Source organism: Trachypithecus francoisi, unplaced genomic scaffold, assembly GCF_009764315.1.
Source record: "Trachypithecus francoisi isolate TF-2019V2 unplaced genomic scaffold, Tfra_2.0 Lachesis_group11, whole genome shotgun sequence".
Lineage (NCBI taxonomy): Eukaryota > Metazoa > Chordata > Mammalia > Primates > Cercopithecidae > Trachypithecus > Trachypithecus francoisi.
This window is the reverse complement of record NW_022681456.1, coordinates 39,621,365-39,643,160: the sequence shown is the minus strand read 5'-3', so window position 1 is coordinate 39,643,160 and position 21,796 is coordinate 39,621,365. Positions and strand designations below refer to the sequence as shown.

General features: G+C 38.5%; 1 protein-coding gene across 6 annotated transcripts in view; it reads left to right on the top strand.

The window, feature by feature from the left end:
• Nucleotides 1–21,796, top strand: part of CRADD (CASP2 and RIPK1 domain containing adaptor with death domain) — a 180,926-nt gene that overhangs the window by 94,374 nt on the left and 64,756 nt on the right. Inside the window, exon 3 of one of the 6 annotated variants that reach the window (XM_033221071.1) lies at nucleotides 17,330–17,409. The exons of the other annotated variants lie outside the window; for them this stretch is intronic. Coding sequence (XP_033076962.1) covers nucleotides 17,330–17,373 — 44 coding nt within the window. The 3' untranslated portion in view covers nucleotides 17,374–17,409. The remainder of the gene's footprint in view (nucleotides 1–17,329; nucleotides 17,410–21,796) is intronic. 6 annotated transcript variants of the gene reach the window in all.

The window sequence follows — 21,796 nt, the reverse complement described above, 5'->3', positions numbered from 1 at the left end:
CTGCAGCTCAGAGAGTAAAGGGCTTTTGGAAAAGTTATTTAGAGAGAGGTCACGCGGGAGTTACTGATTTTTTGTTTTTACAGGGAAGTTTTAGTAAATCATATTAATAGTAATAATAATAATAATGGTGTACATTTGCATAGCACTTGGCAGTTTACACTGCTCTTTGGAGTACAGGATCCATTTAGCCCTGCGTGAAGTAAGCATTTTATAGATGCCGAAAGTATAGATTCAGAAAGTATACCTGAGGTCGTCCATTTCCTGGGGCGGTAATTTTTCCCAATAATCAGTAATATTCCCATGCGTTACAATGGGATCCAGAATGCAGCTGTGTGGGGAGAAGGTAAGCCTCTTTATTGAGGGTGAGAGGGCATGAGCTGGCTCCTGGATGCGCCCTCCTAGGATTGAGTTAGAAATTTGCAATATTAAAAACACAACTCCAGTCACACCTGTAGATGGTAACAAGGTGCTGGACTAAGCATGACAGGTTATTTCTCTTTTTTTCTTTTTCCAGTAAAATTTATTTATTCTTTGTCCTCATGTCTTCTGTTAGCTTTCTTTGGAAAAGCATTAGTTAGTGCCACAGGTTTTAGATAAAAATTAAGGGGAAAATACTAAAGCTGAGAACGTTTTATTAAGGTTTTTTTTTCTTCTTCTGGGAATTAGTAAAAGACTGTCATGTATGATTTTAGCAGAATACCTTGATCCAGCTTGAGGAACTCCAACCAATAATCCTGGGAGGCATAATTTAAGAACCACTAACAGAAGCATTTTGAAAGTGATTGAAATTGACATTCCTTAAAAAGGTGGTTTATTGCCTTCTGAGGAACATTTGTTTAGATCTTTAAATTATTCATATTTGAAGGGAAAACATTCTACAAGAAATCTTATTTTTGACATATAGCTGGTAAATATGGAAAACTCAAAATGCCTGCCTGTTCTACTTGTCATCGTTCATCCTCTGACAGCTTACACCAGTCAAGTTACTAAGTCTCCGGCTATTTTTGAGACTCTTTTTCCCCAAGCGTTCCTTAGTAAATCTTAAGATTCTGGGATTTAGCTTAGCAGACAGACTGTGCCACCATGCAGTGTCTTCTTCAGCCCTTCCTGCCCCATTGCAGTGTCTTTTGCTACACCTGATTTAGCCAAAAATGTGCAGTCCTTTAGTGATGAGAATGTAATAATGGAATACTAACATAATTAAAGATACTGCTTTTTCTGATTGAAACAAAAGCTAATAGACTCCCAATTGTCACCTGTCACAGTATACTTTTTTGAAGTTGCCCTTTGAGCTGTGTTATCTGATTTGAACTGTTCAAACTTCCTCTGGCCACACTGGGATTTTTCTCTGGCAATGCCCTGCAGTCCCTTTATTGAATTGGCAGTGCTCCTAATGCTTTTCTCTAGCTTTCATTTGACCTTCAGAAGAGGTTAAAATTAACTTCAAGGCAAAACTGGTACTGGTGATTGGTCGATTGCTTCTCTTTCTTGAGAACTGCACCTATTTCAGAAGACAGATGTTTTTGTATTAATGGCATCAGCCATCCTTTGCTGGAAGATAAAGAGTCAGACTTTCTATTTGGAATGTAAGCTCCTGAAGACACTGAGCTTGTTTATTCAACCTTCTATTCCTAGTGCCTAGAACAGTGCCTGGAACACTGTAGAGGAAGATGTGTTGATTAAAGGAATGAAACTTTCCTTTAGGGACTCTCAAGAGATAGCTGGCCTAACCTAGAATAGTAATGTGTGTGCCAAGGACTTGTGGTTTCAAGTAACAGATATTCAAATGGGCATGGACACATTTCCAGGATGTTCTCCCTCTCACATGTACTCAAACAGACCCTCAGGCCTTGTCCTTTCTGTCTGGTCCTAGGGAAAAAGCCCATTGCCTGTGCTTTCTAAAATATTAAATCTCACATTCACAAAGGATCTGTTTTCTGCATGTTTTTCTGTATGTTCCAAGCTCCAGCCATGTGCAAGTGATATTTGTTCATATCCTCTTCCTTCCAGAGATTGGTTGAAATATTAAACTGTTCATTTCTGTTCTTCACTTCCTTTAAGCCTTAATTGGAGCCACTTCTTCTATTGGATAAACGCCTTCCCTGGTTGGCCTCATTTCTCTCAGGTCCCTTGTTTCACTTTGTGTTTCCTCATTTGCCAGTAGGCTGTGCTGTGATGCTTTGCATTTATTTGGTTATATCATGTATACATTTATTCTGTGTCCTCTATTAGATACTCTTGTCATTTTTTAAGCTAACACTCATGGAGGTTTATCGTGTGTCAGGTCCTGTGTTTAGGGCTTTGGATCCTAAATTATCACATTAATGTTCACAGCAACTGTTAGCAGTAGGTGCCATTATCCCCATTTTACAGATGAGAAACCTAAGTTTTAGAGGAGAGACACACCCAAAGATGTACACCTAAGTAAATGCAGAGCTGGGGTTTGAATCTTTATGCATTTAATTTAAAAGCCTGAATCATTACATTTCACACCCACTTAGAGGAAGGCAGGGTTCATGCCATCTGCTTCCTCCAACCACTACCACTCTTCAGCAGTATGCCACAGAATGCTCTAAGCTTCTTATGACCTGAAAAGATGTAATTTTAAATGCAATCAATACAAGTCTTCCGAAGAAATACACACAAGCAAATTCAATTCAACACCACCAAAAACTCCTTCAATTAAGATAAACCAGTATTGATATTTTGGAGTATATCTTTCCTTGTTTTTTATGCAAAAGAATTAAGTATATACATTGGAAACACTCTGAAGGCTAAATGCGTTCTGCTAATAAATTTCTCTTTCTTAGAACCAAAGTTGTGTGCTTACTAAGAAGCATTTTTTTTTTCTTAGTACTGTTTATGCCAATCGAACTTACTGTAACTCTGTAATCTAATTAAATATTACATAAACCAGTGAAATATGAGTATAAAAATAGAGTCGTTGCCAATAAATTAGGTTGAATGCTTTAGCAAAATGTGATGAAAACAAATCTCTAAAACAATTGCTCTAGAATTCAGAGTAGGTGGAATAACTGAAAGATTTGAAAATAAATGTTAAAAGTCACAAAGGATTCAACATTCATATTGCTTCACAAGTGTATTTAAATTTTTGTTTCATGTTAAAGAAATTGAAACTGAAAATAGAGAAGAAGATAGATTATGGATATGATTTATGCAGGAAAGATTATGTGGAATTCTAGCCAGCAAATACTCAAGTCCTCAGTGTTAAAGTTAAAATAAAATGTTTTAGGCAGCAGGTGGTTTTTTTTTTTTATGAATCCTCACTTTCACTAGCTTTTGAAATTAAGCAATTAACTTCTGATCCTAAATGTGTTAGATAAGAATGCTTCTACTCTATATATCTCAAAAAAGAATAACGTAATTTGCTAAGCAGCTTTTTTCACGTAATACATCATGAACATGTTTTCAAGCCAATAAATATAGATTAAGACATTTTATGGCAATATAACATATATGCAGAAAAGTACACAGATCCTAAGTGTACAGCTCAGTTTATGATCACAAAGTGAACACATCCATTTACTGTCCCCCTACTTAGGTCAAGCAACAACATTTCCAGTACCCCCAGAAGCCTCCCATGGCCTCCTCCTCCCCACCAGAGATAATAGCTATTTTGAATCTAACATTATAATGTTTGTTTTTGAACTTTACATAAATGAAATGTCCGTAGTTTTTGATTTTTTTTACTTACTTTACTCAATATTTGTTTGTGAGATTCATCCATGTTTTTCACATGTATTATTTGTTTATTCATTCTCATTGCAGTTTATTATTTCATATGAAAGAACATACCATAATATTTACTCATTCTGTTGTTTTTGTTATATACTTTTTTTTTTTTTTTTTTAGAGACAGGGTCTCGCTCTGTTGCCAAAGCTGGAGTGCAGTGGCGCAATCTCAGCTCACTGCAATCCCACCTCCCAGGTTCAAATGATCCTCCCCCAACTTAGCTGTCTGCGTAGCTGGGACTACAGGTATGCGCAACCATGCCTGGCTATTATTTTTGCATTTTTCGTAGAGGTGGGGTTTCACCATATTTCCCAGGCTAGTTTCGGACTTCTGAGCTCAAGTGGTCCACTTGCCCCAGCCTGGCAAAATGCTGGGATTATAGGCATGAGCCACCGCGCTTGGCCCTCCATTCTATTGATGGCCATTGGGGTTGTTTTCAGTTTGGGTCTATTATGAAAAATATTGCTATGAACATTCTTGTACATGTCTTTTGGCATACATGTGCAGGTTTCAAAGTTGTTCTTTTGTGTATATGCCTTAGGAATGGAATTGGCAGGTGATAGGATATGTGTGTGTTCAGCTCTAGGGAATACTGTGAAAGTGGTTGCACTAATCTACAATACCATCATCAATTTATGTGAGTTACTGTTGTTCCCTATCTTTGGCAACACTTGGTTTTGTCTGTCTTAATTGATTTTATCTAAACTGGTAGACCTGTTATAGTCTCTTGTGATTTTAATTTGCATTTTCCTGTTGGCTTATAAGCATATTTTCATATGTTTATTGACCATTTGGATGTCTTTTGGGTGGGTGTGTTGAAGTATTTGTTTAGTATTTGTCTCTTGCCTACTTTTCTGTAGAACTGTCAGACATTTTCTCATTTATTTGTACATTATATATTCTAGATGTAAGTTCCTTTGTTGGTTATATGTGTTAGAAATGTCTTCTTCCACTCTGTGGCTTGCCTTTCCTGCTCTCTTAATAGGGTTAATGGAGCTTCCCAATTTTAATGTTGTCCACCTTACCAATCTTTCTCTTTGTTGTTCTTACTTTTTGAGTCTTGTTCAAGAAATCTTCACTTATGCCCAAGGTCATGAAGATATCCTCCTATGTTATCTTTTATCAACTTTATTCTTTTACCTTTCACATTTAGGTCTACAGTCCACATGGAATTAATTTTCATGTATGTTGAAAAGTTAGGGTTAAGTTCCGTTTTATGCTACATTAATATCCAGTTGCTCAAGCAGCACTTATCAAAAATATCATCCATTCCCCATTGCCCTGTCATACAACCTGTTTCATAACATAAATTAAATATCCATATATGAGTGGGTCCAGCTGCGGACTCCTTATTCTCTTCCACTGGTGTATTTCCCTTGAGCTAATAACACATACTTTGATTACTGTAGCTTAGTAGACTGAGGACTACATCTTCTTTTCACCAATTCCTGGAGATTCTTGGTTATTCTTGATCCTTCACATTTCCAAATGAAAATATTAGAACAGCTTCGAACAGCTTGTCAATTTCCACAAATACACACAGAGACACACTCAGATTTGCAGAGATTTTTTAATGAGATTGTTTTAAGTCTATAGATCAATTGCTTTTACAATCAAATCTCTAAGAAAATTGATGTCTTTGCAATATTGAATCTTCATCTTTGTACATAGAGTATCTTTCCATTTATTTGGGTTTTCTGTAATTCATTCAAAGTTTTATGTTTTAGTTATTTACCTTTAACATAATTCTTTTCAATGGCTATAGAATATTTTTTGATTAACATAAAAATTTAATTAATCTTCTTGTATTGTAAACTTATGTTGTTTTTGTTTTGTTTCATTGTTGTAAACAATGTGATTATGAACATTCACAAATATACGTATTTTAGTGCCTTTTTGTCTCCTTGGAATTGACTGCCGAAACTGGAATTTCTGGATCATACAGCATGCACCTTCATATTCCCCAGTGAGTTCTATGATTTTAAACTCTCTCCCAGAGTTATAATATGTTCACCCACTCTTGTTGAACCTGGAGAATATCTCACTGTATTTTCCATTTGAATTTTTAAATTACTATTGACAGTGAACTAGTTTTCATCTGGCCATTTGTAGTTCTTTTGTGAATAGCCTTTTCATGGCTTTTGCTCAGTGTTTTTATATTTTTCTATTAATTAATAATTGCTCTTTCTATACCACACATAACCCCTTGTCACGTGTATTTACAACATATGTCTGTGTGATAAATGAATTAATCAGTATACTTTTGTTACTGGGGTGGACCTTTACAGAAGAACACAAAAAGAAAACCTTGTTAAGCCTGTTTGAAATGTGATTATTCCCTGAATGTTTATGTCCTCTGCATGTTTAGGAATATCATAGCAATAGTGAACTTAGTAGCAGGGACAATCAGCAACTAAATGAAGTAGAAGAAAGATACTATAATTGCATGGAAAGAACATAGAAATTAGATCCAGAAAACTGGATTCTAGACATGACCTCACTGCTCTTTCCCTCCATGATCTTGATTAAACCATATATTCTCTCTGAGTCTTAATGTCTTCGTCTGTATAGTGGGCACACTTATTTATCTTCCAGGTCTAAGATGAGATCGTATATGAAAAGCAATAGTGCAACAGTGAAAGTTATACCATAGAAATTATAATACCAACAAATATAGTGTAAGTGTAGCAAGTTGAATGAATGCTTTATTTAAATTATCATCTTTCGAGGTAACCTAATTTATAAAATATTCAGCCTAATGGCCATGATTCTGAGTCTGTGGTTTGTGAGTTTGTACTAATTTGCATGACTCCTTTTAGAAAGAAATGGTTTGTTGTTTGGAAAACACCGCATGTTCTCACTCATAGGTGGGAACTGAACAATGAGATCACTTGGATTCAGGAAGGGGAACATCACACATCGGGGCCTATCATGGGGAGGGGGGAGGGGGGAGGGATTGCATTGGGAGTTATACCTGATATAAATGATGAATTGATGGGTGCTGACGAGTTGATGGGTGCAGCACACCAACATGGCACAAGTATACATATGTAACAAACCTGCACGTTATGCACATGTACCCTAGAACTTAAAGTATAATAACAAAATATATATATATATATATATATATATATATATATATGTAAAAGAAATACTTTACTGCCAAAACTAAAAAAAAGAAAAAGAAAAAAAAGAAAAAATCAAGTTGACATCCTTTGTGACTGTTCAGAGTATGTTGTGGTTTATTGGCTTCTAGGGCATTAGGTTTCTGTCTCCCATATTGACAGTCTTTATGAGCTCATTAGCCACTGTTCTGGTAAAAGCCATTTTGATCTGTGATGAGGGCACTACATTAAAAGAGTATTGAAGTTGGAAATCTATATTTTGGTCCTTTCATTAGAATGTACCCTTTACAAAAGAGGCAATATGAATTTGCATTGCAAAGGATAGCTTATTTCTTTTTAGAACTCTTGAAACCAGGTAATTTATAATGTCTATGCCATAGCCTTTTATCTTCCTCTGCAAAGAAACTCTCTCTTCTGACACCTCATATTGGAAGCCGGTCCTCTTATGCCCAGAATTAATTAACATGCAAATACTTGTCTAGAGACATGGGAACAGTGCTTTTTCAATTAGCATTTAAATGTCACTCTTAATGATGTTAGATTGACTCTTTTAAGGGAAAATTAAAATAGTATAGTCATCTCTGGATCATTTCCTAGAGCACATTATTGATATTTTTGAAGATATAGACTTAGTACGAGCTTCAATCTTCTACTGTTCACAGACTGATTGAGTCAGATCCAGGGTTGGACTGGACAGTAAAGCCTGATTGTGGCCTTCCTTTGCCTCTAGTTTCGTAGCTAGGCCTGCTTATCGTGCCCTGTGCTGCTTCTCAGTAGCAAGTGTATTTATGTAGGAGCAGCACCTGCAGGAACTGTTTGCAACTGGGAAGGGTACCCAGGAGCAAGGAGGGAAGTGTAGAGGGGCTTTGTTAGCAATCATCTCCCCAAAAATGAAGATGAACTTTGGAGTTAGAGATGCATAGGTTCAAATGTTACTGTTTACTGTTTACTGTAACAGACAACTGTTACAGTTACTGTTTGCAACTGGGAAGGGTACCCAGGAGCAAGGAGGGAAGTGTAGAGGGGCTTTGTTAGCAATCATCTCCCCAAAAATGAAGATGAACTTTGGAGTTAGAGATGCATAGGTTCAAATGTTACTGTTTACTGTTTACTGTAACAGACAACTGTTACAGTTACTGTTTGCAACTGGGAAGGGTACCCAGGAGCAAGGAGGAAGTGTAGAGGGGCTTTGTTAGCAATCATCTCCCCAAAAATGAAGATGAACTTTGGAGTTAGAGATGCATAGGTTCAAATGTTACTGTTTACTGTTTACTGTAACAGACAACTGTTACAGTTACTGTTTGCAACTGGGAAGGTACCCAGGAGCAAGGAGGGAAGTGTAGAGGGGCTTTGTTAGCAATCATCTCCCCAAAAATGAAGATGAACTTTGGAGTTAGAGATGCATAGGTTCAAATGTTGCCTGTGCCACTTTGAAGCAGTGTGATGTTGAAGTTGCTTCCCTTCAGTGAGACTCAATTTCCTCATCCGTAAAATATAAATAGTAATATTTACCAGTCCGGTTGTTAAGAGGGTTAAAGCTGACAGTGCATATGCAATATGTCTTACATAAGTCAGAGTAGGCTCTCCGCTGTAACAAAGAACTCCAAATCTCAGTGGTTTAACATAGGTTAGGATGTGGTTTGACTGTGTCCCCGCCCACATCTCATCTTGAATTTCCAGGTGTTTTGAGAGGGACCTAGTGGGAGGTAGTTGAATCATAGGGGCAGGACTTTCCTGTGCTGTTCTGGTGGTGCTGAATGAGTCTCACGGGATCTGATGATTATATACGGGGGAGTTTCCCTGCACAAGCTCTCTTATCTGGTCTGCTGCCGTGTGAGGTGTGCTTTCACCTTCTGCCATGATTGTGAAGCCTCCCCACCACGTGGAACTGTAAGTCCGTTAAATGTCTTTTGTAAATTGCCCAGTCTCAGATATGTCTTTATCAGCAGTGTGAAACAGACTAATACAGGTTATTTCCTGCTGGAAGAAAGGAGGGCTTTGCTCCATGCAGACATTCAGGGACCCAGACATCTTTCATCTAGTGGCCTTGTCATTTTCGAAGGCCTTGGAATTCTCATTGAATCATCTGTCTCTGACTGGCAGAGAGGGGAGAGAGTGAGCATGGATTGTGCGGGAGGCCAGGCTGGAGGTAGGGCACATTGCTTCCACTCAGATTGCATTGGCTAGAACTCATAGCCATACCTACTTTGTGAGTTGTTTTTTTATTCGTTTGTTTGTTTGAGACAGGGTCTTGTTCTGTTGCCCAGGCTCTAGTGCAATGGTGTGATCAGGCTTGACCACCCGGGCTCAATCGATCCTCCTGCCTCAGCCTTCCAAGTAGCTGGGACTACAGGTGTGCACCACTACACCTGGCTAATTTTTGCATTTTTTGTAGCAGTGGGGTTTCATCTTGTTGCCCAGGCTGGTCTTGAACTCTGGGCTCAAGTGATTCACCCACCTCAGCCTCCTGAAGTGCTAGGATTACAGGCGCGAGCCACTGTGCCTGGCTGCCATAGCTACTTTCAAGTGAACCTGGGAAATTTGTGCTTAAGAGAAAACCAAAATGGATTTGTTTAATAAACACATAGTCCATCACTATGTAGTCCACCACAAACATACAGTCATACTTGTTGAATAAATGAAAGGAAGAAAAAATGAAATTAATTTTCTTCTTCATAGATTCCTAGAGTATTAGAGCTGATGGGGGCCTTGGAAGTGATAGAGGTTTTACCCCTTCTTTTATGGATGAAGAGCCTGAGGGCCTGAGGAATTTAGTGGCCAATGCAAGATCATCCAGCTGTTTAGTGGCAGGACCAGAACTTGAACCCACTTTCCCCAAATGCTGCTATTTATTCTGCATTTAATTATTTAAAATGTCATTGTTTTCTGCCATAGGGTTGTCCTTGCCTTTTGGAATGTGAAGATGGGTTAGGAGGTGGGAGGGGGGTTAAGGATGTTATTCTGATCATTACAGGTAGACTTCAGTTTTCTTTGGGGAAGGAGAGGTTTGGTATTTTAGGGTAGTAGGATAGATATACCCTCAGGGCTGGAGGCTCTACAGCTTCTCAGTAATTTGTACTGAGAGTGAAAATTAATCTTGACTCACTCACTCATGTGTTTAAATAGCTTTTCTTTAGTCCCATTCTATGTGTGACAGATCATCCAAGGTTATATGGATGCAATGATGAGTAAGACTGGGATGTTCACAGCCTAAGGAAGGTGTCAAATATTTACACAATAATGACTAAATGAAATGAGGAGCAAGGAAGCAACAAGGTGGAAGGGACCAGCTGCTAGGGTGGGGAGGGAGAGGGCATAAGGAAAGCTTCATGGAGGTAGGGTCTTGAAGAATGAATCACAGTTTGTTGGGAATTTGATCTGTCCTGAAATACACACACTTGTGTTTGTGTAGTTGGTGTAAATAACCTTGACTAGTTGTGGATGTGCATTGAGAAAAATGAAAGAAAAAAACTGACAAAAACCCAAAATGATGATCGGTGCTCCTGTGAGCATTTGTTGCCCACATTTACCATTCATCTATGATTTTGTCAAGTTTTTATCAGTAAATAATTAATAAAATAACCTTCCGGATACAGCTCAAACATCAACAAGCAATATTTTATCACATGCCAGCAAGTTTTAGACCCAATGTGCCCAATAGTTTTTGGTTGGGTACCTGCCCTTAGAATTTGTAGGGGCAGGGGTAAGATGCATGAAATAACAGTAAACTAAGTACCAGTATGAAGAGGAGGGCACACTGCTGTGTAGAGGATGTGTAAACACGTATATAGGTTTGGATTAGGAGTCCTGGTTTTCAGAAAGGTTTCTGTGAGATGTACTATTTAGGGCTGAGTTTTGTAGGGTTGATGGACATGCTTAGGAGTTGGCATCTCAAGTATAGTTACTAAATAGTGGTGAAAGAGCATGGGTTACTCTATAGTCTGGCAAAGAGGATTTTTGGAGGAGGGGGATTGAATGAAAGTTTTATAGTTAATAAGTGGCAGAGCTTGGCTTAGTACCCTGGGCTTGTCTGACATCTTTCTTCCATAGCACCATAGTGCCTTGCTGAGAATGTGCGTAGGAGTCAGAATTCTATGATGCTTTCCGTTTGGAGATTAGAGTCAGGGTTGCCAGGGGTCGATTATGAAACAGGTGATGTTCATTTTCAGCATCATTAGCTCCTCTTTGGTGTGTCTCTTCTCTCCTTGGCATTCATTTTCTCACACCCTTCCCAACTGATTCACAGTAGGGTTTCAGAGGACTCCAGGAAGTATTTCTATTATTTTAAAATATACATTTTAAATTCTAAAAGTATCCTTATAGTAACAATTCAAGTTGTACAAAAAGGAGATGAAATGCAAAGTAATTTTCTCTTTCTGTAAAACCTTTAATCCTCATCTTTAAAGAAGTGTCTTTTCAGATATTTTATATGGACATTCAAGCACACACAATATATCTGCTTTTATCTGAGAGAACTCATTTAATATATGTATTTTCTGTAATTTGATATATTTAATTAATGTATGGAACAGTCTTTCATACGATTATATAGTTCTACCTTATTTTATTTTAATCACCAGAATAGTGGTTCACTGTACTGCTTTTCCGTGATTCTTATGGAACAGTATTTAAATTTCTTTTCTTAATGTCTGCATTTATTATGCACTGTGCTGCAGAGAACATCCTTATAGTGATCTGCAAACTTGTAAAGTGGTTATTTGTAGGGGACTTGCAATGGAATTTCTAGGTTGAAGAGTGTGTGTGTTTAAAATTTTGATAGATATTGGGGAATTGTCCTCCAGAAAAGCAGTACCATTTTCATTCTATTCACAGGGTATGTGAATGCCTGTTTCCTAAGCCTTTTTCTTTTTAAATAGGACTTGAGACCAGAGAAGAAGAGACAAAGAGCAGAGTGGGTACTAAAAATAAGTGGTGGCCAAGATAAACAAAAACACAGGTTCACACAAAAACTTGTATATAGCAGCATTATTTATAGCAGCCAAACAGTGGAAACAGCCCACTGTTCATCAAGTACTGAATGGAGTGTTATTCAGCAATAAAGACTACAATGTGGATAACCTTTGAAAGCATGCTGCTAAGTGAAATAAGTCAGTCATAAGATACCACGCATACTTACGTGAAATATCCATATAGGCAAATCCATAGAGACAGAAAGAAGATAGTGGTTGCTTAGAGCTGGAGGTGGGGAGGATTTGGGAAATGACTCCTGATACGTAAAGGGTTTCTTTCTGGAGTGATGGGAGTGTTCTAAAATTAGATTGTAGTGATGGTTGCACAACTCTGAATATATTAAAAAACCATGAATTGCATACTTTAAATGGGTGAATTTTACAATATGTGAATTTTATGTCATTAAAACTATTTTAAAAAATAAGTGGTGGCAGAATGCATGGTATGGGATGGAAAGGATGAGGATATGGTCATTCTCATGAGTCTGTGGTTCAGGCAGGAAGACAGTGCCATAGCCAGCGAGGCAGGGAAGGTGGGGGAAGGTGTTCTGCCAGGCTTTGCTGAGCCAGGTATTCAGGTGGCTGATGACAATCAGCAATAGGGGTGGATGGTGGAGTTTTTTCCCCTAACAGAATAGAGGCAAGAGGCAGTTGATGCCCTAGACAGGGTCAGAACTGAGGTTAGTACACTGAATTTCTGACTTGTTCTTGTTCAGTCCTTCGAATACACAGAAGATACTGTTCTCCTGGAAGACAGTAATAGTTTCCTTTGCTGACCTAGAAATGCCTGCTGTGCTCCAGCATTTGGAAAAGGAAGGTCAGAGAGAGGAAGCTGAGCTCAGCTGCTGAGTCAAGGAAAAGAGAAGGAAGACCTCGGGGTCACCAACGAAGATGAGGCCCTCATTTGTGAATAAGTGTAGTCAGTTTTAAATTTAGCAATTAAGCTCTTTCTACATAGTGGAAGTGACTGTTCTTTTGGAATGTGTTTGCTAGTAAATATCATAAGAATGTTTAAAAGGAAGTTATGATTTTAAGTGACCTCTGAGTTGTGCTGATGGATAAAATTTAGCTCAATGGAACGAGGGTTAATCTCACAGTATACCCTGAAAATTAAAGACAAATCAACACACTTTTTGACCAAAGCCCGTTTTTCCTGGTGCTTGCAGCTTTTTGAACTTGCCCCTTGCTTCTGATTCCCTGTCATCGTGGCTCCGTAGCATACACTAAATCAAACCATGACCTCTAAATCTTCTTAGTTATTTTCAGATCCAAGGTTTTCAGCTTCAGAAAGAATAGAGGTCTCTATGGTTCCGTTTTGAAGATTTTTGGGTGGCTACTGCTCAGTTTGGTATAGAAGCCCAAGACAGTCCATGTGTAGTTCAGTATTGACCTAATAGCAGAATAATTTTGGACCAAACAGATGTCCTTTTTTTTTGTCACTGTGTTTGATTAACTATCCTGGATATGCTTTATTCTCTAAAAACTTCATTTTAGAAAATACCATGGTTATCAAACAACTAGTCTTTGTGCTTGATTAGAACATAAACAGGAATCTCACCCACTTTTAAGCCTTTCCAAGAAATAACTTTTCCTCTGATTTTATTTTGAATTGCTAAAAAACTTTTAGCAGGGAGAGAAATTTTAGTTGATGATTCAGAGCGCGAGGGAAAGGAAGCGAGGGATTCTGGCATATGTGCACGAGTTGAATGACAACTGGTGGATATTTTTATATTTATTGCTATTCTTAGCCTAAGGCCTGGAGCTGAGTAGGGAGTAACTAAGCTTAGCTATACTTATTAGACTTAGAGATTTTACTTTGTTCATGTCAATGTCAAGGCCTTTGGGAAAACTTTGGTATGCTTAGCTGATTTCTTGAAATACAGTCTTTCTGTCATGTAATTTCCTCTCATTCGGTACATGAAGAATAAAATGTTGACAGGTTAAACTGCAAGACAATTTAAGTTGCTGTTTATTTTTGTCTATTAGCCAAATCTTAACCCACTATTCTTAGCCATACAGGGTTTTTTTGTTGGTGGTGGTTTTGTTTTGTTTTGTTTTTCTTTTTGGGTTTGAATTCTTTCTCCTAAATACATTTTAAAGATAATTAGTTATGGCCTGTATTAGAATTTCTTTTTGTGTTCTTGTGTTAGCATTCTCTAAGTAGCAATGAATTCACAGGAGAACTCAACAGTGTAAGAGCAAGGTGTTTCCACCACTTACTGAGTTGGGGTAGAAGCTTTTATCCTTTGCCAGCCCCTGTAGAAATTGTGACTGTGAACTGCCATGACTTAACTTCAAAACACAGCCTGTTCTCTTGTCAGTGGAGCCAAAATATTATGCCTGAACAACGATTATAGGTTAGTATAGACAAGTGAATAAGAGTCTTATTTTGTTGGATTCTGATACTACACACACTTAGATTCAGCTAAATATCAAAATTGCCACAGCAAAGATACAGTCATTGATGAGGACTTTAATTCTATCCAATGTCTGATCAATGTTTCATTCCATAGAAACATAGATGTTTCAATCCAGAAAAGCCTTTCTGTTTTTTAAACCACAGATTGAGGAGGCAATGAGATGAAAATACTACTCCAAACTTAGTTTTAACTACCTAGAAAAATTTTTTATTGAAGTAGAATTGACTAAAACCTTGGGCGGGAGTAAACATGATAGTATTGTTTGGCAACTTCAAAAGAAAGAAAAGTTGGGCATAACCAAATGGTAGTGGTGATTTTAGGAAAATATATTTCAAAGGAAAAATAACAGGGATTTTTCAACATATAGAGACTTGAAAAGAGCATAAAAAATAAAAACAAGAAAGGGAAATAGAGAAATAAAAAGAAAGGAAAATTTCTGAAGCAAAATCATCTTTTGAGGGAATGAGGAAAAAGAGAGAATTTTTTTTTTTTTGAGACAGAGTCTCGCTTTGTCACCCAGGCTGGAGTGCAGTGGTGCAATCTCGGCTCACTGCAACCTCCAACTCCTGGGTGTAAGCGATTCTCCTGCCTCAGCGTCTGGAGGAGCTGGGACTACAGGTGCCCACCACCATGCCTGGCTACTTTTTGTATTTTTTGGTGGAGAGAGTTTCACCATGTTGGCCAGGCTGGTCTCGAACTCCTAACCTCGGGTGATCTGCCTGCCTCAGCCTCCCAAAGTGCTGGGATTACAGGCCTGAGTCATCGCGTCTGGCCCAGGAACCGTTTTAAGAACAAGGAATTTTTGATGGGCTTGGATATTGAGAGAACATGTATAGAAGATTGAAAGACAAGCACATGAAAGGAACAAATTCAGAAGAGTGGTGTAAACTGGTAAGAAAATATCTGCAAAGCACAAGTTCAGACTGAGCTGAAGCTGAAGAGAATGTTAAAGACAACAAGAAAGCGCTCTTTAAAGCTATGCTCAAAACAAGAAAAACAAGTAAAGGCTAAGCTCATTGCTTGGGGCAGATAGAATAATGTTAAAATATGACGAAAAACAGACCTACTCAACTATTTGGCTTCTCTCTTTCTCTATTAAAGATGATGATGTTCAAACTGGAATGTGTAACATAAACATAGTTAAGGATAAATTGAAGCATGCAAGATAGATAATGACAATAATAGTTGTGACTACAATTTCTTGAGGTTCTATTCAGGATCGAGTAGTGTAAAAGAGAATTTAGTTGCTTTTTAAAGTACTTACTGGCAGGTGTGCACAGCAGGTATTACTGTTATCAATCCCATTTACAGATGAGAAAACCGAGGCACAGGAAGATTTAATGACAAACCTGAAGTTGCACAGTCAGTAAGTGATGGGCTGGAATTCAGATCCAGGTCTGACTAACTTCACAGCCTGGCTCTTTTCACTGAACTCCCTGACTCCCATACCTGTCACATCTAGTATTTTCAACAGGATTGCATTTTTTTGGTTTAAATTATATTGTAAAGCACATAAACAAACACATGCCAGTAGATGTTATTGAAGAGGCATTGTGTGTAATTGGTGTGAAACAAGGAAAATGGAATATCAAAATGATAAACAACATATAAGGACTTTCTTGATTACTTTTTTTTTTTTTTTTTTGAGACGGAGTCTCCTCCTTCTGTTGCCCAGGCTGGAGTGCAATGGTGTGATCTTGGCTCTCTGCAACCCCTGCCTCTCATGTTCAAGTGATTCTCAAGTCTCAGCCTCCCACATAGTTGGGATTACAGGCACATGCCACCATGCCCAGCAATTTTTTTTTTTTTTGTATTTTTAGTAGAGACAGGGTTTTGGTGTGTTGGCCAGGCTGGTCTCAAACTCCTGACTTGAAGTAACCCACCCGCCTCAGCCTCCCAAAGTGCTGGGATTACAAGTGTGAGCCACCATGCCCAGCCTCTTGATTACTTTTTTTAAAGGTTCTTTTTGAACCATCTAAAGCAAAGCCATCAAAGAGACTGCTGGGATTGTGTCAGAATGAATCAGAAGCCAACCTGAGGGGACCCCCCAGAGGGCAAAGATGAGACAGTTTGAGCATCAAAAGGATAGAAATATATAAAAATATATAAAAGTCCATGCGTTTATGACAAAATTCTAAAGACACAAGACAATAAAACAAACAAAAAAATCTCTCATTTGTCACTTCTGAGATTGTTAGGGCATCAAGTCATTGTTCTGAAAGTGGATTTAAAAAGGAGATCTCGGCCGGGCGCGGTGGCTCAAGCCTGTAATCCCAGCACTTTGGGAGGCCGAGACGGGCGGATCACGAGGTCAGGAGATCAAGACCATCCTGGCTAACATGGTGAAACCCCGTCTCTACTAAAAAATACAAAATAGCCGGGCGAAGCGGCGGGCGCCTGTAGTCCCAGCTACTCGGGAGGCTGAGGCAGGAGAATGGCATAAACCCGGGAGGCGGAGCTTGCAGTGAGCTGAGATCCGGCCACTGCACTCCAGCCTGGGCGACAGAGCGAGACTCTGTCTCAAAAAAAAAAAAAAAAAAAAAAAAAACCAAAAAGGAGATCTCACATCCACCCCTGCTTTCCTATTTACTTTATAGAGAATTACAGCTAATAAGTGCAGAAGGGTGCTAGGAAAGTTTTAAAAACCTACAGTTTTGTAGCATCTAATGAAATAAGGGAGCTAAGCAACAACAATTAATGAATGATACGATCATCAGGTAAAATTGGTGCTATCTAACAGAGAATCAGGCTGATAACACTTGAGCGCACTCATCCGTCTCCATATCACTAAAAGTGGAATAGCTGAACATTAGTTATGCTCCTCCAATGTGATCTGATAGAAAAGTAACAGCACCACCTGGGAAACAGTCTTACTCACATCCCCTCCCTCAATGAGGCTGAAACAGAAGTTCCTCAAACATCCACATCTAACTCTTAATACCAGGTTATAGGAAATACGGGAGACAGAGGAACATGCTAAACACCACTACAAGAGTACAGATCAGCCAATGCCTGAATGTAGGAAGTTCTACAAAACCAGTGACCTATTTTTTTTTTTCAATGTATAAATGCTATGAGAAAAAAGTGGAGATGGGGAACTGTTAAGTTAAAAGACTTAAGGGACCTGTAAACCAATTGCAGGTATGAACTTTGTTTGGAACTTGATTTGAACAACTAAAAAAATGCCTTTTTTTAAAACATGCAAAAATGAAACATACTCTGTTTATTACATATTACTAAGGAATTATTGGTAATTTTATTGAGTTGGTGGTATTGTGAGTTTTAAAAGCCCTTATCTATTTAGAAGCACTTATTAATGAATTTACATGAGGCCTAAGACTGTCTTTAAAAAATACTCCTTCAAAAGAAAAAAGGTATGTGTATAGGGAAATAGGTGAAATCAGAATGGTAAAAGGTAGTAATTGTTGAAGCTTGGTGATAGGTTTTTGGGGGTTCTTTACACTTTCCTCCCTACTTCGTTATGTATGGAAAATTCACATAATAAAAACAGTGAAGTATTCTATTTGAGAGGCAGAATTTTGGCAGAAGGCCTGGGTTATAACCCAATTTGTATAGCTTGGGGAGAGTCACTGCTACTCTCTCCTTTTTTTGCCTCTTTCCTTTTTACTTTCCTTCTATTTCTTAAGAAATCATTTGCTGGGCCACATTTTTCCCCAGGGACTGTCCTGGTACCACCAGCCTTCCAAGGTATTATTATTATTATTATTATTTTACAGATGAGGAAATCAAAGCAGAGAAGCGACTAAGTTTCTCGCTCACAAATTGGCCTGTGTCCAAAATCTGAGCTCTTTTGTTTTATTTTTTGCTGGCTCCCAGGAGTAGTCCTTTGATTTTATAGTTTTTAAGTTTTTTTTATTTTTAATTTGGTTTATGGATACATTTTAAACAATGAGTAAATAAAGATAGATCAAGCGGAGTAGCATTTGTGTTTTTTGCATATGAGAAAGATGCAAGGTATGGTTGTTATTGTAACAATTACAAAGACTTCATCAAAAGCAAGCAGTGATAAAAGTAAAATGTGTGGCAACTTTCTTCATGTTCAGAAAAGAGTAAAAGCCTATACATTGTAACTTTAAGCCATAAAATAACATTTATTTATGCTTGTTCTTCAAAAGCATATATGATCATCTTTTTTATTAGAAGTAGAAGCCTGAAAAAATGGCTAATTTCATTTTTCATGTGTTTGTAAAATACTTTTAGGACTATCACAAGAAATTCCCTAAAAATGTCAAAGCAAATGAACAAGTGAAATCCTGCACACCCCTTGTGCCACTGTTTACTTACTGAAAAAATTACATTGGCTTTTGTAAAACTTGGGTGTGCTCGTGGGCATGTGCAGACGTGTTGCTGTCATCTGTCATGTGTCATGCTCTGGATGTCAGAACCAGACATCAGTCGAGGAAGAGAGTGAGTAGCAAACCACCCCGCCGAACTCTTGCTGCAGGGTGCATGGGGTTCACATCCTCTGCTCAGATTTAGCGTGACTTTCCAAAACACCTGCAGTGCGGTACTTCATGGCTGGTCCCACATAACAATTTATGCCCTAGAGATGTCTGACTAGATCTTAGGAAATTATACTAACGGTTCTGACATTGTTTCCTTCAAGAATCAAGGCACTAAATATAGTCAAGCTGAATGACAAAATTTTACTCACACTCAGGGCATGTCAGTGAGGGCATCAAAAATGGAAGAATAATAAATATTGCTGGTATTTACTAAGTTTTATGGCATGACAGGCACTGCACTAAGTCTTTTGAATATCTAATCATGTTTAACTCTCAATGTCCCATTTTATAGCTGAGGTGGCCGCAGCACAGAGAGGTTAAGTGAGTTGCCCAAGGTTGCACAGTTAATAAGTGGCAGAGCTAGGCTCTAAACCCAGGCCGTCTGACCCCTGAGCCTTTGCTCTTCTAACCACTGTGCAGTCTCCAAGCATCAACAGAATGAAGTGAGAACCTGCTAATCCACAGCTGCCATGGTTTGGCCCTCTGTGCACTTTCAGAGCACCTTAAAACCCTTTGTTCCGTGTCAGAGCTGTTTTTCAGCTTTGCAGATGTCTGAAGTCAAGCAGAAGAGATGGAGAGGTTGATAAAGCACACGTGGCAAATCTCTGGCCGAGTTGATATTAGAACACAGAGTCCCAGAGTGATTTACTGTCCAGGGGAAAGCCAGTTGGCCTGGCTACCTTGCAAGACGGTTAAAGGACATAAGAATGGATATTCATTCAAGACTGTCAGAAAGAAAGTAGGTCAGAAATGAAACAAAAACAAATGTCAAAGAAACACCACTTTGGTATAAATAAAAAGTCGATTCTTCTTAATAAAGAGCTGTCTATTCTTTATTAGTTTGTTAGAAAAGTACAGAGCCTGCTTACTTTGAGATTCTAAAACCTCTTCAGGCACAACTCATTATTAATTTGATGTACTTTCCTGAAAAGAATGATATTTTGACAAATACAGTTTCTGGCTTCAGTCACATATAGAAACATTGGAATAAGTACAATGTTGTGTTTTGCTTTTTTTTTTTTAATAGGAACTATATTTGATAATGCATATACTCCAAACACCTCTAAAAATAATTTTCAATTGGCAAACTTAATTTTTGGTGTATTTTCCTAGTCTGGGAGAGGAAGTTTTATCATTTAATTTGATAAACTTAGTACCTTTGAGAGGAAGGAGGAGAAAATTTTACCATCTTATGTGGTTGAAATATGCTTTAGTATTTACATAATTGAAAATGATTCAAACTGATTTCCTCTGACGAACATCCGAAATGAAAATAAAAATTGCGTCTACTCCAAAGGGTAGTGCAGTGGCTTGAGTCACCCACTGGTATGTGTGATCTATGAGTCACCCGCTGGTATGCATCTTCCCTATCCCCTGACCTATGGGTTAGAAGTCAAAGATGCTCCACTGGGGCTTCCTTTGTAGCTCCTTTTCCCCTTCAGTATTCAACCATAGCTGCTGCTGGCAGCTCCTGGCAGAACAGGAATGGGAGACCAAGGAGAAGATATGTGGAAGCTGAGTGATTTATTTATAGGGGACTTTCGGCAAATGAAAGAAAAAAGATGTGAAGTCTTAGCAGTTTCAGCATGTTCATCAGAAATGCAAGCTCATGATAGTCATTTCAAAGGGAATTGTGGAAGAATGGTGTGACCCCACTTCACAGGCCATTAAATCATATATATGTTTGGTTGCCAGTGAGAATCTGAGTAGCAGAGCAGACAAGAATGAGGACATGTGGGATTGAGGCCTGCAGCTTGTGACCATGAACAAGTCACTTGACCCTTTGGCCTTAAATTCACCAGAAAGGGTGGGTATTTGATCTCAGTGATTGTATCTTACTTCATCAAAATGGTATGATTCTAAATTCCTGTGGGATATACAGGTAAGACAGGACTGGTAGAACATTAGTTTTGGTTTTTGCTTTAAAAGAAAGTATTGGGGAGGCAGCAGGAAATAGCAAAGGTCACAGACTCAAAAGCATTAACTGCCTGGCCTTTTTTTTTTTTTTGAGGCGGAGTCTCGCTCTGTCGCCCGGACTGGAGTGCAGTGGCCGGATCTCAGCTCACTGCAAGCTCCGCCTCCCGGGTTTACGCCATTCTCCTGCCTCAGCCTCCCGAGTAGCTGGGACTACAGGCGCCCGCCACCTCGCCCGGCTAGTTTTTGTATTTTTAGTAGAGACGGGGTTTCACCGTGTTAGCCAGGATGGTCTCGATCTCCTGACCTCGTGATCCGCCCATCTCGGCCTCCCAAAGTGCTGGGATCTGCCTGGCCTTTAAAGACAAATGAATGATGTAGGTTTGACATAATGGAGGTACAAATCCGTATTTTATGCAAAACCTCATATTTCTAAACTTTGGCAATTCATTCATGTTTATCAAATCACTGTTTTAGGCCCCCTTTGGCTGGCCAATGGGCCTTCTGCTTTAGACTTCTGGAATAAACTCCACAGTTTAGAGGTGAAGGAGAGACCTGGATTCTAACATACCTGAATTTGAACCTTAGCTCTGCCCTCTAAGGAATATGTAAACTTATACATCTGTATTTAACGTCTCAAAGCTTCAAGTTTCTTTATCTGTAGAAATAAGAATGATAATACCTCCTTTGTAGGATTTCCCGAAGCCTGCGGGCAGCATTAATACTTAATACATAGTGGGCACATCCTCAAAGGAAATTCCATTACCTTTTCTATGGAAGTAGATCCTGTATAATTTTTTTATTTTCATCTTGATGGCCAGTTGCTCACAGTTTATAAAAGTGTAGTAGATGCTAGTGCTTTTTTATAGATTCTGAAATCCCTTCAATTTACATTTTAGTTGTTTTAAAATAAAGATTTCTTTAAGAGACAACATTCAGAGGGATAAGTTTTCTACTTGCCAGTAGAGGTAGAAGGCAGTAAAACCAAATAGATCTGTCAGTTACTGTCTTGAGGTAGAGCCCCTAAAGCAGTAAAACCCACCTTTGACAATGAGGAAACACGAGACGGCATTTTCTCCTTAGGACAA